Genomic DNA, 16,809 nt, shown 5'->3' with positions numbered 1-16,809 from the left:
TAGTGCAAATGCCTCTGAGGGGTCAGCACTTACAACATGAAGGCTTATTGATGCATCGGCCAATGGGGAGGCTGGAACAAATTCACAGAGTGCTAAAAACACAGTAGAGAGGGATGGAGGTGAGGACCAGGGAGGCAGGGCTGCTCAAGCACTGGGAAAAGAGAGAAAAGAAAATTTGAGACTGCAGAAGCCAACTTCTATTACAGTCCTGAATATCCTCAGCCGGCTGTGGCCAAGGTAGTAAACTGAGGCTTCATGGGCAATATCCAGTTGACAAACATATTTTATTTGATCAACACAGTGTTGGACTGCACAGTTTTTAGAACATTTTTTGACTTGGTTGCAATATTTTAAATTGAGAGATTTAACATAAAAATCCAAATTTCTGATTGCTCTTTAAAAACTAGATCTTCCACCACTGGGCCCTTTATCCTTGAACAGTTGGTGACTTACTAGGTAATCCTTGCCTTATTTGGAAAGGGCCTGAGCTTTTCAACCTACTATCCTATAGTCACCCCTATACTTTGGCAGGATATATTTGTTAGAATAGGCTAAATTTATTTAATAAATAGACCCCAAAATATAATGGTTCAAATGCAATAGAAATTTAGTCCATGGCAGATATTCCAGGTTTATGAGCAGCTCTCCTCCAAGTGATGATTCCGGGATCCAGGATTCTCCCTTCTTGGGCTCTACCACACCTAGGGCTACATCATCCTGTGTAACCAGCTGACAGTGTGTGAAGGAGACAAACCTGACTCAGCCCAAAGTAACAGTTATATTACTCACACCCCATTGGTGAGAACTAGTCACATGGCCACATCAAGGTGCAAGGAAGGCTGGGAGATGTAGTCCTAGCTGGGCCAACACTTTCCAGCTACAACTGGAAGATTTTGGTGGACAGCAAGCCATCTCTACCTTACATGAAATTGATGCGGAGACCTCTACAGCCATTTAGATCACAGACACCCTTAGCCCAGTAGTAAATATGCAGGAGATTCCTGGGACTTAAACAAATTCCATCTGTTTCTTCCAGATATGGATCAATTGAGGCAGATCATCTCCTTAGTCCAGCTTATCTACATCCAGTGTGAAGAGATGAAATACTGCCAGAAACAGTGCTGACATCTAAGGAGCCATGTCCATGGCCTGCTGCAGCCTCTGCAAATGCTCCAGGCCCAAGGAGAGAGGAACCTGCCCACCGAGATAACCACTGCCCTGAAACGTTTCCAGGCTGCCCTAGAGGAAGCTAAGGAGTGGATAGATAAGTTCAGCAGTAAATCCAGAAGTTTCTAACAGTAGGGCATGACAGAATACTGTTCACTGGAGTGAACAAGAGGCTGAGAGATGTCTGGGAGGAGTTCTCACTGCTGCTTCAGGTGGATCAACAGATGCATATTTCAAGCATCAGCCCAGGAGCATTCTGGCAACAGGAAGATCAGTAGGATGCAGAGGAAGACAGGAAGGTTATCCAAGGACTGAGAAGTGGTAAGGAGTTTTTTTAGATGGGGGGACTCCAAATGGGGGTATATTAGTCTCATTTTTGTTTACCAAAAAATCAGGAAGGCTGAAGAGGTTTTAGCAGGTGTCTAGTCATGTAACTCAGAACTCCGGACATCCCTGGGTACAGACATGGTGGGGGCTGGTGAGATTTGAGTGTGCCACCAGTGGCGGGGTGGGGGTGGTATGGATGAGTCGTGTTTCCCTTTCCATTCTCTTTGATGTCAATCCTCCCAGCCTTAGTTTTTCCAGGACGTTCCATTAATATGTAAATTATCCAGGAAGAAAAATTCACTAATTATCTAAACAAACAGGAATTGAGTACCATGTGCCAGGCACTGTTCTAAGTGCTGGAGATTCAACACAGAGCAAAATACACAAGATCTTTGCCTTCACGGAACATAAAGTTTGCAGATAGAGGGCTAAGTAAATTATTTTATCTAAAGGCAATAAAAATCGTACACATGGTAATGAGATGGAAGGTGACAGTGGGTGCAGTGAGAGTGGCCAGGGTGACACTTGAATGGACACCTTGAATAATCAAAAGGAGTGAGTCATGTGAAGTTGAGGGAGAGGCGCATTCCAGGCCAGGAAGACAATGAATGCAAAAGCCCTGAGGTGGGAATAAATATGGCCTGTGCAAGGAACAGCCAGAAGCCAGCATGGCTTTAGTGTGGTAGGTGAAGGAGAGATACCAGATGAAAGTGGGGAGGTAGGCCAGAAGATACAGGAGCAAGGTCATGCAGGTCCTGGTAGGCCTGATAAGAATTTTAGATTTGGGCTTCCCTGGTGGCGCAGTGGTTGAGAGTCCGCCTGCCGATTCAGGGGACGCGGGTTTGTGCCTTGGTCCGGGAAGATCCCACATGCCGCGGAGCGGAGCGGCTGGGCCCGTGAGCCATGGCCGCTGAGCCTGCGCGTCCAGAGCCTGTGATCCGCAACGGGAGAGGCCACAACAGTGAGAGGCACACGTACAGCAAAAAATAAAAAATAAATAAATAAATAAATAAAAAATAAAATAAAATAAAAAAGGACACTTTCTATTACTACCATAACTTGAAGACGAGAATCACTTATCACAAATAGGTGACCACAAATAAAACCAAAACAATGTTATTAAATTCTGGCTGCATGATGCCTCCTGCTCAAAGGCCTGCAATTCAGACCGGCATTCTCTTTGTGCAGAGGAGATGTCAGCAGATTTAGGGAGGTATTAAAGACATCCAACACCAAACTGAGACTTTCTTCTTGGCGTAATCGGAAAGACTGGAATTAAAAGAAGAATAATTTTCTCACTATGTCATCTTGCATACCACTTATCCATACTTTTGGAAATACTGCCTTAGATCTTTCTTGGAAATCATAAAGTTTATTCCTTCTCAACTCCCTACACTAGTGAGTTTTATGAGAAGTCATTTTGGACTGTAGGAGACACTGTTAGCGCCTATCCAGATGGCCTCTGATCCTTTTTCCCTGCTCTGCACACTCATCCCCCACTCAGCATACTTTGCTGCTAACAGCTCATGGCCGCCATCTGCAGAGGAATATCCATGGGCACTGGAGCCCCTCGGCCCTGAGAGCTGAAAGTGCCCGGGAGCTTCATAGCCACCTGTCCCTATCCCTGTTCCTCTCCCCCAACCCCACCCAGTCCACAGTCATTGAACAACAGGTGTGAGTACAAAAGTCCAGCTCCTTTGCTTCGTGCAGAACAAACCCTGAGGGGTAGTTATCCTCTAGAAGTCCCCGTGGGGTCAGGCTGAGCCTGGAACTTCACCTGAAGTCACACCCTTGCTTAATTTCTTCTCCTTCTCTGTCCTGCTTCCTCTACTCCCTCACCTGGTTTCTCCTGGGAATACCTTCTTAATCAATCACTTGTACCCATATCTGTGGCTCATGATCTGCTTCTGGGAGAACCCAACCTAAGGCCAACTCTGTGATAACACCCCAAACTGGGAGGCAGGGGCTCCATTAATCCAAAACACTTAACACTTACTAAGTTGGTGGGAACCCCAGCTTCACATTGTTTCAACCAGAAGGGTCCTAGGTATGGTCCAACCATCCAGCCATGCCTCTGAGCCCTTTGCTTTGCTCAGTGCTTCCCAGGCAGAGCACCACAGAGGCGTACAGCTCACAATTGTCAAATCTCACCTCTGCATCCCGGTTTTCCCACCTACCCGTGGATAGCAAAGTCTGTGCAAAGGTCACTAATGTTCCCTGCCTTTGGTCGTGTCAGGCTGCACCATTTGGAAACACCTGCAGAACTCCACAGAAACATCAGCAGCACGAGCTTCCTGGTGACTAAAGACTGCAACGTGAAGGTGAGTATGGCCTTCCAGGGGCCATTTGAGCTCGACCTGTGTGACTGTTTGGTGCTGGGAGAGGGACGCACGTTTCCCAGAGGCCTGTGCCTGCTCGTTTCTCTGCCTTCAACTGAGTTCAACTCTTCCCCTGCCTGGACAGCTTCCCATGTGCCCACCACAGGACAGACTCAGTCCTGCCTGCTCTTCTGATGCCCGTCGTCCACCACTGCCCAGGCACTCAGCAGGGATGGGCTAAGAGCCATTTCCCCTTAGATGCCTAGACACCACTTCTGTGTCCCTGAAACACCCATGAGGGGATCTTCTTAAGCCCAGGTAGGCATTCAGACTCACAGGCCAGCCATAGCCCACACTTGGCACCTGGAGGCAATTAGAAGGGTATCACGCAACACAGCTTGCCAGCAGGGTAGCATCAAATCCTTCTCTCCAGCCGGAGATGCCACACCTGTCCCCACAATCCTCCAGGAGATATTCTCCTCATCCTAGGTGTGACAGAAAGAGGCTCCCCTCGGGTGGGTGCGGGGCCATCCAGGCTTAGAAGCCTCACGACTCACAGGAGTCAATATTCTTTCTTTTTCTTAGATTATTTATTTATTTTCTTTACTTTTTTGGTGCATCAGGTCTTAGTTGTGGCACACGGGATCTTCGTTGAGGCATGCAGGATCTTTCGCTGTGGCACGCGGGCTCTTCCTTGTGGCGCATAGGCTTCTCTCTAGTTGCGGTGTTTGGGCTCTCTAGTTGTGGCACATGGGCTTTCTAGTTGAGGTGCAAAGGCTCAGTAGTTGTGGTGTGCCAGCTTAGTTACCCCACGGCATGTGGGATCTTAGTTCCCCGACCAGGGATTGAACCCACGTCCCCTGCATTGGAAGGCGGATTCTTTACCACTGGACCACCAGGGTAGTCCCCCAATAGCTCTTTATAGTCCCCATCCCCCCGACCTCTCATCCATAAACAAGTTACTAATCACCCATCATTTTTAAATCAGCAGCAATATTACTTAGGAGCATAGGTAACAGACAGCTTTTGTCAGTTTCCCAGGCGAATAGAGCTAAAAGGTCCACTGAAATTCAGGTTCTCCTATGGAAGAGAAAAGGGTTCTGTTAACTCGATGTCCACAGTTCCCAAGTGCTAAAAGTATATTTTCTCTGTCATCCACAGATAGCTTTCTCTGAATAACAGAAGACGGGTCTTTTCTGCCTTTCAGATGTCTTTCCCCGTAGCTGGTGTAATATAAGTGTTCACAAAGCACGGTCCTTCTCACACCTGACTGTAACATGTGCTGTTCAGCCTTTCACCCCTGGTGGCTAGCGTGGAGCCAGATGTCAGAGGATGTCAGTGCTCACTGAACATGTGAATGAAAGGGGGAGGAGCCACCTAAACGTCTAATCCTTTTCCTGACCTTGACCCTAGTTTTGGATCCCTGGCTGCGTTTAGGGCTGGCAGCCCTCTGCACACAGATGGTGCTGATGACAGATGTGCATGGACCAAGGAGAATGCACACTCCCGTGACTTGTGCTGTGGCTTCTTTAAGAGCATGGCATTGACCGTGCAGGGTCATTGGGGTAACAGGCTGCCTATAGGTTCAGATACAACAGAGAGGATACCCCTGTGTTGGTTTTTTGTGTGTTTTATCGGTCTGCTTCCGAGAGAAAATGAGCCATTGGTGACTCCAGGCACCCCGTCCACACTCACTCAGTGGAGCTGAGTCGTCAACTGAGAAAGCCCTGTATCTAACATAGTAACACTAGAACAACAACATACCAAGTCTTACAGGTGCTTTATAACCATCACCTCAATTAATCCTCATGCCCCATTTTATAGAGAAGAAACCTCTTTGTGTTTCGCTTGGTCGTTACACCATAATAAATTGAACCCAGGATGCCAGCCAGGAGAGTAGCCACAGAGCCAGAAGACACCACTGGAAATACATCCCAAAGGAAAAAAAAACATCCCCTGAAAATCATGTGTAGCACCAACCCCTTCCCTCTATCCCCCACCTGAGATGGTGCTGTTTCTTTCTGTCTCTGAGTCATTATCTAGCTTGCAGGATTTGAGTTGAGCAAAACACAGATTTCCATCAGCTGACCAACTAAAGAGAAAGAAGCAGAGAGAGCCAATTCTGCCGCATACATCTCACCTCAGAGACTGGAAAATGTGTATAATAAATATGACATAAAAGCTGAAATATACAAGTATGTTTATGTTCTTGTGCAGATTCTAACTCAGATGAACGGGACAAGAAAGTCCAAGTCAAATGCCATTAGGGAGGAGCACCTTAACTCTGTTGAATGGAATTGGGTGGTAATCAGAAAATTCACTGTGAGGACTTCTCTTGTGGTCCAGTGGTTAGGACTCTGCGCTTTCACTGCCGTGGCCCAGGTTCAATCCCTGATTGGGGAACTGAGATCCCACAAGCTGCTCAGCACAGCCAAAAAGAAAATCCACTGTGTTTTCTGGAAATGGCTAGAGGGGCATGGGAAAAGGGAAACTTGTTACGGTTGTTCAGTTTCTTGGTTCTCTTTTAGCTTTGGAATCGTCCTCTGGGAAATCGCCCCTGGGAAAAGCCCATTTGAAGGTAACCAGTGTGAAAGTTGGCTCAGATGGTGCTGGGATTGGGTCGCCTTCCAAGAGACTAGAGATTCCCATCAGTGCTGTCCCGGGTGCTTTGTTCTTCAATGTGGGCGTTGCCTGCGCTTGTCATTGGGGTCATTGGAAGCTCCTGTTTCTTCAGTTCTCAAAGTCCCTGGTTCCATTGCCAGCCATCAGCATCCAGAGAAATGTGTGTGTGCCAGAGCAATTTTTAAGCATCCCATCCTATCATTTCCATGCCAGGCTGTGATTCCAAGAAGATCTACCAGCTGGTGGCTGTGGACCGGCACCAGGAGCCAGTGGATAAAGATTGCCCTTCACAGTTGCAGGAGATCATTGATGATTGCTGTGCATATGAGCCCTCCAGGAGGCCCTGTGTTAAAGGTAGGGCTTTTTCTGGTCTAAAGAGCATGGGCCACATGTGTTACTTAACATTTGTGAAAGATTTTCCTTATGTATCACAACCAGGGGTTGTTTTGCCCTTCGGGGGACATTTGGCAATGTCTAAAGACATTTTTGGCTGTCACAACTCAGGGGAGGTGGGGTGGGGTGGACATGCCATTGGCATCTAGTGGATAGAAGCTTCTCAACATCCTACAAGGCACAGGACAGCCCCCTACAACAAAGATTATCCGGCCCAGATATCAAGAGCACTGGAGTTCAGAAACCCAGCCCTAAGGGCATTGTTTAGTCTAAAGTTGGGTTGCGAAGGCAGATTACTCCAGCCTATATTCTTTCTCTCCCTTCCTACTCTTTTATCAACATCCTGGGGGTAATTTCTTCTACTCAGACTTTTTTTTTTTTTGCGGCACGCAGGCCTCTCACTGTTGTGGCCTCTCCCGTTGCGGAGCACAGGCTCCGGACGCGCAGGCTCAGTGGCCATGGCTCACGGGCCCAGCTGCTCCGCGGCATGTGGGATCTTCCCGGACCAGGACACGAACCCACGTCCCCTGCATCGGCAGGCAGACTCTCAACCACTGTGCCACCAGGGAAGCCCTCTATTCAGACTTTTATTTCACCAGGTTATTAGCTGCTCCTCCGTTTCTTTACACCATCTCCCTCCCTGGGAATGTCTCCCTCTCTCACTCTAGATCCAAATTTCTCAGACTTTCCACAAAGCTCCAGACACAAGAGAACATGATTCACAGGCAGTATCCCCGGATTGGGGAAGTGTTTCCACTGAAGTTGCTACAGAGTTCAAAGATACAAAATAATGTTTTTCTTATCTTTATTGTGATATGTATCACAGTACAGCAGTGTATAAAATGTATATGTGCAATTTTTTTTAAGTCAGAGGAAAAGAACATCACATATCCACCCCTGGTTAAAGACTAGAACATTGCCACAAACTCAGAAACCACGTATGAGTCCCTTGCTTTCACATTCCTCTCCTGGAGTAGGACAGTGGCTACTCCAATATTTGTTGACCGAATGAACTTGAAAATGAATGAATGAAGGTACTGCTAATGGTAGAGGGAAATTCATGGCTTTCCCCAGAGCCTGGGGATGAGGCTTACCACAAGTGTAAACTTTCTTTGGCATATTTTAACTTTGACAGTTCTTTCAAATTTTTCATTTAAATTATACGTTCAGGTCCATAAAAGTAGTTACTATCATGTAGTTTAGGGGAACCCATTAGTTATGTCTTTTGGTGGAGAAAAAAAAAGACATCCATCTAAACAACTCTTCTATGAAGTGGCGCTTAGTGCATTTTTTTTTCAGTCTTTTTACAAATGGGCCAACGGGGGGTTGGTGTTTAAGTAATCACCCATAAAGTTGTAAATGGGAATTTCACCCCTAAAATGAAATACAGCCAATACCTTTCTCCTCTAACTATATAAAACTTTTGGAAGTTGGAGACAAGACTATAACCTTCTGGCTTGTGTGTTTATTCTTTCTCTTCTAATTAGTAAACATGGCCATTAGGTGGATCATGAATGAATATACTCTCAGAACCTTTTAGAAACATTCTGTATATTTTTCACTAAGCAGCCCTCTGTGTTGTCCAGATTTTTTTTGCCATGTGATATTACCTATTAATTTTTTTTAATTTTCAAAGAATCACTCAGTGTTTGATGATGTGCCTATGTATTCATTGACAAGGAAAGCAATTCAAGATATATTTTGAGATTAAAACACAATTCCATCTATACCTAAATATACACGTTTAGATAGATGACGATTTTAAACAAAGTAACTAATGACTTCTCTGGAGACGATTTTTCTTTTTTGCTTCTATGTATTGTCTAAATTTTCTGCATTGGACATGCAGCTACTTATATAACAGTGAGAATCACTCAAAATGTTTTTCATTCTATGCCATAATATATGTATTTGTTTACAAAATAACATTCCTTTTCCTCATATTAACCTTGCTATAGCTCAGTAGAAGCTCCCTTAGGGGCAGGAAAAGGAAAAAAAACTACAAATGCTAATGTTCACTTTAGTGACAGGTTTGGAGGAGGAGAATATTGAAGTCAATTACTTGGATAATCCAAGGCTTTCAGTTGTTTACACTCTCCTCTGCTACTAGTTCCACTCAGAACTGGAAGCTGAGCAAATGAAATTCGGCAGTGTGCAGTCTGTGCCTGAGGTTTAGATTTTTAGGTCTTCCTCCTAAAGGTGAGATTTCGTCTTTCAGGGAAATGCTTGAAAAATGTTTGCTGTCAAGTGATGTGACGGTAGTTTAGTAGCAGGCAATTTGTTGCAATGGTTTGGGATTGAAGAGACCGCGTAGGTAAGTTCTTTTGCATGAGCTCTTCAACCCACTGGAGGATATACAATATATGAACAGGATTGTCCCACTCCTCTTTACCGGCTCCGGGATACTGCGGGCAACATTTTGAAATTATTGGATTAGCTACCAGCCTTTGGATAAAGACATCTCCTTCACCAAAGACTTAGGGAGAAACAGCATGAGGCACAGTTTTAATATTTTCATCTTTCCAAAATGGACCAAGAAATCTTTCTCTTGCCGCTTCCTCTCGTCACAAAATTCAAATAAAGAGCGGTAAAACCCTTCTTCCGCTTTTCTCTTTGGGCGAGAGTTGACGGACGTAGGTTTTTACCAATTGTACGAGGCCTCCTCGAGCGTGGTCCCGCCTAGTCCGTTTACGAAGGATCAGCCAATGAGAGCACCGCTGTTTCAGCCAGTGGCGACCAAAGAAAGAAGAAGAGAGGGTATTGGCCGCCGACTGGGACTGCTGCCCAATAGGAGCAGGCCGAGGCCGCAACACAGGCTGGCGGATTGAGCTGCTCCGGAAGTGGTTGTTGGCGCCAGTCCGGCGAGAGTTCTTCAAAGGAGACTGCAATTTCTCCGGGGGTCTCGCGAGTCTGACCGCGTCCTTCCGGCTTCAGGTGAGGTGGGCGCTTCCCTCTTCCCAGACCTTGGGCGTCTGGCTCCGGGATGACTTCCTGGGCTGGGTCCATGGACGCCGGGCCCCGGGACGCCCCAAGATGGGCTGCGGGCCGGCCTGGAACCCGGCTGTCTGAGGAGTTTCGGCCGCTCCGGACGGCCCCAACTGTCGGGGCTGAGTCTCCCGAATCCCCCGCTCTTTTGGGGTTGCTGGTGAGGGTGGGGGCGGGGAAGGCAGGAACATCAGGGATCCCGGAAGGAGCCGACTTGGCCGCGGGGCCGTAGTCGCAGGTCGCGGTTTGCTCTCCAGGCAGCCGAGCCTCAGACTCATCATCTGCAAATAGCTGCCGTCCCGTGGAGCGCCCTCTACTTGCATCACTTTCAAGTTGAACGAAAGGCCTATTCTGTCCAACTTTATCTCACAGCAATACTGTGACGTAAACACTTTTATTATTCCCATTTTACAGAGGAGCAAGTAGAATAGGGAACCTCCTAAGGTCCCAGAGGTAGGATGTGACAGAAGGGATTTGAACCCAGGTCGGCCCGACTCTCCGCCGGCGCCTTTTATTCTTTTAACTGGGAGCCATCATCCCGACTGGAGCGGACATTGGTTGAAATCTGAGTGACAAAGCTTGGGAAGATTACGGGAGGTCTAGGACCAGGCTGCTCACGGCCTGGGGCCGGGGGGTGGGGGTGGGGGTGGGGGCAGCCGACGCACCGCTGCTCAGCCCCAGGCCTGGAGGGATTTGTGTTTCCCCACGTTGATTGGGAAGCTTTGCTCCAGTATGGCGCTGGTTAGAGAACTTTCTGCCGGCATGAACATGTTCTATATCTCTCCTATCTCTGTGTCAATATCGGGTGCTAATATGTTCTTAGTTGTTGGGGGATTTCTGGTTGGTGTTGTGTTTTTAGGTGGATGGTGTGTAATTCAGTGGATATTTAGCATCTACTCTGTACTTCTTGCTGTGTAGGATACACCGATGAATCAGGTTTGGATTCGGCTCTGGGCCTTTCACGTCTCATCAGAACTGGTTGTTCTCTAATCAGATCTGGCATATGATGGGAAGAAATTTCACTTTTTAATATTTAACCATACTGAGAAGCGCACAGAATAATTTTTAAAAGACCCGTGCATTCACCACACAGATGTAACAAATCTTGGCTTTGACTTTTTGATAGAATTCTTTTTTTCTTTTCCTTAAAAAAAAAAAATTCTGTATTCAAGGCCTCATGTGTACCTCTGCACCCTTCCTCTCATGAATTTGGTATTTTTCATGACTGGGCTTGTTTTATACTATCTTATATCTATAAATCCATATAGTAGTGTGGTTTTGCATATTTTATAAGTGTCCTAAAATTGGAATTAATAATGGAGGTTGTTCTGTAACTGATAAAATTTTTGAGGAAATTTACCGTGTTGGGGTTCTTAGAAGAGAGTGTATGGTTACATCTTGACCAGAGGTTTTGCTTCACTTTCTTCTCTATTTTGAGTTCTCTCATTCTTGTACTTCAGTTAATCAAGTATTCTAGCTTGAGCTTTTAATATTATTATTTTTTAACTGTCTTTTGTTTTCTGAAAGAGTTACTCAGGTTTATCTTCCAGTCCTTCTATTAAAGCATTTATTTTGGCTGTAAATTTTCTTTTTTAAGAGCTCTTTCTTGTTTTCTGATTTGATCCTTTTTTCCTTGGCATTCTTTTATGTTTGGATTTGTTTATTTATTTACTTATTTCTGTTTCTTGCATTGTATTCCTTTCTTTTCTCCGAGTTTCTTCTCTTTGTCTGCCTTGGTCTCTTTCTCTCATGTTGGAGGCTTTTCTTGAATGTCAGTTGTTCTTTGGCTATTTGGTCATTTCGAGGAGAGACCCCCAGAAAACTGAGTGGAAGCTCTTTATGAATGACTGAACCTTACTAACCAATGGACTTTTACTGTTAGATGTATGGGCAGAGATCCAGCCATTTTCTTGAGAGTCAGAGCTGTCAGTATTTATAGATCTTTCCTCTTGAGCTGGTTTTCTCTAGGCAACAATCCTGTAATTTCCTGCCTTGAGGCATAGAGAATGTATGTAAACCAGGATATTGCGTTCTGGATTTGTGCAGCTGGAGAGAAGGGTTGGAAGTGTCTCACACTTGTGAAAGTTTGTAGACTTTCACTTAACTCTTTGTTTTCACTGCTGGTCTTAAGTCTGTCTGGTTCAAACCTCCAGTTGTCTGCAGCATAGGGGGAGGGGTTTTTTGATTGTTTGCCTGAGGGACAGAGTAACTACTTTCACAGGCTTTCCATCTCCATCTTTCAATGCTGTCTTCTTTGGTACGTGGTTTTTACAGTCCCCTCAGTGGAAATTAGCTTGCTTCTCAACAGCACACAGTCCTACCAGTTATCAGTCCGAAAAACTGATTTGTGTGTCTCATACTCTCTTTGCCTTGTACTTGTGGATCCACTGCTTTCAGTAGTTCAGTCCTCTTATTTTATCGATCGATTTATTTATTTATTTATTTATGGCTGCGTTGAGTCTTCATTCCTGTGCGCGGGCTTTTCTCTAGCTGCAGCGAGCGGGGTCTACTCTTGGTTGCGGTGTGCGGGCTTCTCATCATGGTGGCTTCTCTTGTTGCAGAGCACAGGCTCTAGGCACGCAAGCTTCAGTAGTTGCGGCATGTGAGCCCTAGAGTGCATGGGCTTCAGTAGTTGCAGCACACAGGCTTCAGTACTTGTGGCTTGCGGCCTCTAGAGCACAGAGTCAGTAGTTGTGGCACATGGGCTTATTTGCTCTGCAGCATGTGGGATCTTCCCGGACCAGGGATCGAACCTGTGTCTCCTGCGTTAGCAGGCGTATTCTTAACCACTGTGCCACCAGGGAAGTCCCTAGATCTATTTTAAAGGTTAGTGCTGTGATCACATGACTTCATGTTTTCAAAGGGCAAACAGGAAAACTGGTTATAAGTACCTATTATGGAAAAAAAAAGTCGAACAAAATCGTCTCTTTAAGTTTCTCAGTTTTGCCAAGAATGATCTTAAACAGAAATATTAAAGAACAGATATGATTAGATAAAACATGTCTTATAGCTGATATATTTTACTAATACTTACAAATATTGTTTCTTCAGTGATGGCTCATGAAGCAATGAAATATGATCTTCAGGTGCAGTTAGATCATGGTGCTGCACAACAGCCTGCTCCTCCTGAAGTGGTCAGCGGCCAAGGGGGACCAGCCCTGCTCCAGCCTCCTCATACTGAGGTGGTCAGCAGCCAGGAAGGACCACCCCTGTTTGAGCCTGCACCTGCTGCAGTGGTCAGCAGCCAAGGGGGACCAGCCCTGCTCCAGCCCCCTCCTGATGAAGTGGTCAGCAGCCAAGAGGGACTGCCCCTGCTTCAGGCTGCTCCACAGGTATCCATTGATATGACAGAGGAGCTCTCAGGAGAAGAGACTGTGGAGAACATCAATCCAGGAGTTTCAGAGGAGAGTAGGCAGGAATCTGGTGCTAACCACACTGCCCAAGTGTCTTCATTGGATTCAGTGAACAGCTTCATCAGTGGGCTGCAGAGACTTCATGGCATGCTGGAATTCCTGAGGCCAACTTCGGACCACAGGGTGGGGCCAGTGAGAGCTAGGCGGAGGAGTTCTGCTTCACAGAGGGCAAGAGCTGGAGGGTCTCACAGGACAAACAGTGCCAGGTAAATATATGTATAAACAGTAGGATTAGTGCCAGATTGGGAATTATGAACCTTAGGCCCTGATCGTAGCCCCAGTGCTGCCAAGAATTGGCGTTGTGACTTGGCAAGTTAGGTGACCTTTCTGAACCCCCGTTACCTCATAAGTCAGATGAAAATAAAAGTGCTTGCCTTATTTACTTCACAAAGTAATGGAGGGGACAAGTTACACTGATATGTTTTGAAAACTCAGTGGTAGTTTGTTGGCAGCGGTTTCTGTAGAGACTGGCTTTTCTTCAGATCGTTTGTCTCTTGTACATCAAAAAAATATTTAACTTGCAAGGCCACTCCACTCGCCCATGTTTCATTGTTCTCCACTTAGTGGTGCAGTAGATTTTGGAAGATGGGCAGGCTGGATTTAGAGAAGCCTTGTGAAAAGTAGAGTGTGAATTAATTTAGAGCTTATCTGACTAAGTGAGAAACATTCTAGCCCTCCTCACCTGATACTGTGTTGTAGAGTTAAAAATAATTTTCTTCCATAGGTTTTGGTTTGAATTTGCCTCTTGAAGGGCTTAGCTGTCAAGTCTTGACAGAGTTATTATGAAGAACAACAATTATCTATGCCTTACCTGTTTTTTCACTTCCTCCAGCTTTTTTTGAAATACTTTGTTTCACATTTGGACTTCTAAGTATCTTCATAATGTTGAGATTGAATTCAACCTTTTCATTTTAAATACGAAGGAAACTTGGACCCTGAGAGAGTGGTTTGTTCAGGGTCTCATAGCGACAGCACTGAGGAGGTTAGAGCTGGTGTTGGAACCTGAATCTGACTGTTGTCAACAAAAACAGATAGAGGAAGCTTCAGTCAGACCCATTTGTTTTCTAACACTGTGAAAATAATGAGGTGGCAATAAAAAGTGGTAGCTGGGGCATCTAATACCTATGTTTTACAAATGAGGAAGATGATGGGGTGATTTGTGATTTGACTGGGATAACTGGAACTGGACTGTGCCTTCTGATTCTGGATTTCAGCATCCTTTTCCATGGATCCTGCTGATGACTGTATCAGGGCCTGCTATTACTGTGGCTTCAGTCTCTGTAATGCCTGGTCACTGCTGGATGTGATCCATCAAGGGTGAGAGGTGCCTAGTTCTGTGTTGACAAGAGTTGCAAATGTATGCTACTTTGTTATTTTAAGATGCCGTTTACTCGGATTTTGAAAACAAAGTAGGATTTCATACATTTGTGTCATAGGTGAAGGTACCTTGTAGTGCAGTTTGGGGTCCCTGTTGAAGTAAGGGGGCTGAGAGTTGAGATTGGTGTCCCCAAGAACTGTCAAGAGGCCTCTTGCAGTAGTCCTCACGCTTGGTTGTTCATCCACTCATGAGCAGGCGGGGGTGGAGATTGCTCTTGGTCGGGGACTTTTGTGTTAACCAGTTCACAGGAGAGTGACACTTATAAACCAGATGCCAATTTACAGAGAAAATTAGAAACACCACAGAGACCAAATTCTCTTGTTGGCATGGTCAGCATGATTCACCTAGGGGATGCTGCCACACAGAAGCCAGGCTCTAATCAGAAAATAGCTTGATGTGTGTAGAATCTCTGCTCGGGGACTGAGCTACAGAATTTAGATGTTAAATGATGTCAGTTAAGCTATTTGACTGACGGTCATATGTTTGTCTCCACAAAGAGAATAAAGCTTAGGGCTTCCCTGGTGGCGCAGTGGTTGAGAGTCCGCCTGCCGATGCAGGGGACATGGGTTCGTGCCCCGGTCTGGGAAGATCCCACATGCCGCAGAGCGGCTGGGCCCGTGAGCCATGGCCGCTGAGCCTGCGCGTCCGGAGCCTGTGCTCCGCAATGGGAGAGGCACCAACAGTGAGAGGCCCGCGTACCGCAAAAAAAAAAAAAAAAATAGAGAATAAAGCTTAAAGGCAAGGAATTATGCAGTTCAGTGGAGAGAACATGGATTCTGGAGCCAGATAAATGTGGCGTTAAATTTTTTTTTTCCTTTAAATTGTGTTGTAAACAAATTCCATACTAAATTCACATAAAAGTCTGAGCTTTTCCAGGACTCATTGCTTATACCTTCTGAATTTCTTGAGGTGAATTTCTCATTATGGTGTTTGACATTACTCACCCGACAGACCATTCCTGGGCCAGGTGCTGAGAGCCTGGGCCAAGGTGAGCAGCTTTTGCCTCAGACTCCACCAAGAAGCCAAAATTGGGGAAACCTGCATAGTGGGATATTTTTCCCAACTACTTCTCAGCCAAGGTCACAAACTCCTTTCCTGTTTCTTTGTTTGAGGCTGCTTGATTCTGACAGCCAGCATCATCACTTATTCATCAAATATTTGTAACACTCCACTATGTGAGAGACTGAACTTTTGCCTTGAAGATACGTTGGTGAACAGGACAGATCAGGGTACCGTTTCTCTTGGAGCTTATGGAATCTAGGACTATAGAGGGTAAGCAAGGGACAAGAACTTACTATACTGTTATTTAATTCAGAGATGATAAGTGCGGGAAAAAAGGAGAATTTCTTGGGTTCTAAGACTGTACTCCTAGCACTACCTCCCAGTTGCTCTTCATAGTTCCTCTTTTATATGTCCCCACCTGACCTTGGAAATGCCTATTTTGCTATGTAAAAGCAATATTAATGAGTGATTTTTAAAAAAATAGTCAATCACTTAATTTTTTACTGGTTTCTATGCAGAATGCTATTGATAATGCACGTAATAGCCTAACTTTATTATGTATTTCATTTGGTTTAAATGTTCTTAGGAAATACTGTTCTTATTTTCTTATTCTCATGAGTAGCTATAGCTGCTGTTCATGCACAGTTCCTAAAATAAGTTTGTAAACTTGGTTAGCAATTTTTTGAAAAGGAAACCTGAGTGACATCAGTGAAAATGGCAGAGTAAGGACCTCAGAAAATTCTCTCCATAAAGTCATTGAAACAGGGCTTCCCTGGTGGCGCAGTGGTTGGGAGTCTGCCTGCCAATGCAGGGGACATGGATTCGAGCCCTGGTCTGGGAAGATCCCACATGCCATGGAGCAACTAAGCCCGTGTGCCACAGCTACTGAGCCTGCACGTCTGGAGCCTGTGCTCCGCAACGGGAGAGGCCGCGACAGTGAGAGGCCCGCGCACCGCGATGAAGAGGGGCCCCCACTCGCCACAACTGGAGAAAGCCCTCGCACAGAAACGAAGACCCAACACAGCCATAAATAAATTTATTTAGTAAAAAAACAATTGAAACAACTGGCAAAATTTATCAAAATCAACTTTTCAGTACTCTGGAAATTAACCAAATACTTGTAGCAATTCAGTGAGTGATTCTCAAACCAGCTGAATCTCAGTAAGAACTGTGAGCTTTGTGGCATTCCCTATTCCCAACCCCT

At 45.5% G+C, this 16,809-nt stretch overlaps 3 protein-coding genes across 5 annotated transcripts in view; all 3 read left to right on the top strand.

The window, feature by feature from the left end:
- Nucleotides 1-1,149, top strand: part of FA2H (fatty acid 2-hydroxylase) — a 65,415-nt gene extending 64,266 nt beyond the window's left edge. For both annotated transcript variants that reach the window (XM_022583199.3, XM_089902443.1), the window contains exon 8: nucleotides 1,037-1,149. The gene's annotated coding sequence lies outside the window, so the exon portion shown is untranslated. The remainder of the gene's footprint in view (nucleotides 1-1,036) is intronic.
- MLKL (mixed lineage kinase domain like pseudokinase) lies at nucleotides 1,039-9,563 on the top strand. The gene is given in 7 exon segments (XM_089902484.1): nucleotides 1,039-1,282; nucleotides 1,285-1,488; nucleotides 3,018-3,166; nucleotides 3,573-3,815; nucleotides 5,856-6,007; nucleotides 6,341-6,390; nucleotides 6,648-9,563. Coding segments are annotated over 7 exon segments (1,371 nt in total). The 3' UTR covers nucleotides 6,977-9,563.
- Nucleotides 9,564-9,646: 83 nt separating this feature from the next.
- RFWD3 (ring finger and WD repeat domain 3) overlaps nucleotides 9,647-16,809 on the top strand; it is a 41,347-nt gene continuing 34,184 nt past the window's right edge. For both annotated transcript variants that reach the window (XM_022583201.2, XM_022583200.2), the window contains exons 1-2: nucleotides 9,647-9,761; nucleotides 12,864-13,431. In XM_022583201.2, coding sequence (XP_022438909.2) covers nucleotides 12,866-13,431 — 566 coding nt within the window. In that variant the 5' untranslated portion in view covers nucleotides 9,647-9,761; nucleotides 12,864-12,865. The remainder of the gene's footprint in view (nucleotides 9,762-12,863; nucleotides 13,432-16,809) is intronic.

This window comes from Delphinapterus leucas, chromosome 20 (assembly GCF_059928025.1).
Source record: "Delphinapterus leucas isolate spDelLeu-1000000601 "Yukka" chromosome 20, BTC_Dleu_Yukka2, whole genome shotgun sequence".
Taxonomy (NCBI): Eukaryota; Metazoa; Chordata; class Mammalia; order Artiodactyla; family Monodontidae; genus Delphinapterus; species Delphinapterus leucas.
The sequence above is the reverse complement of the archived record's forward strand: the minus strand, read 5'-3'. Positions and strand labels throughout refer to the sequence as shown.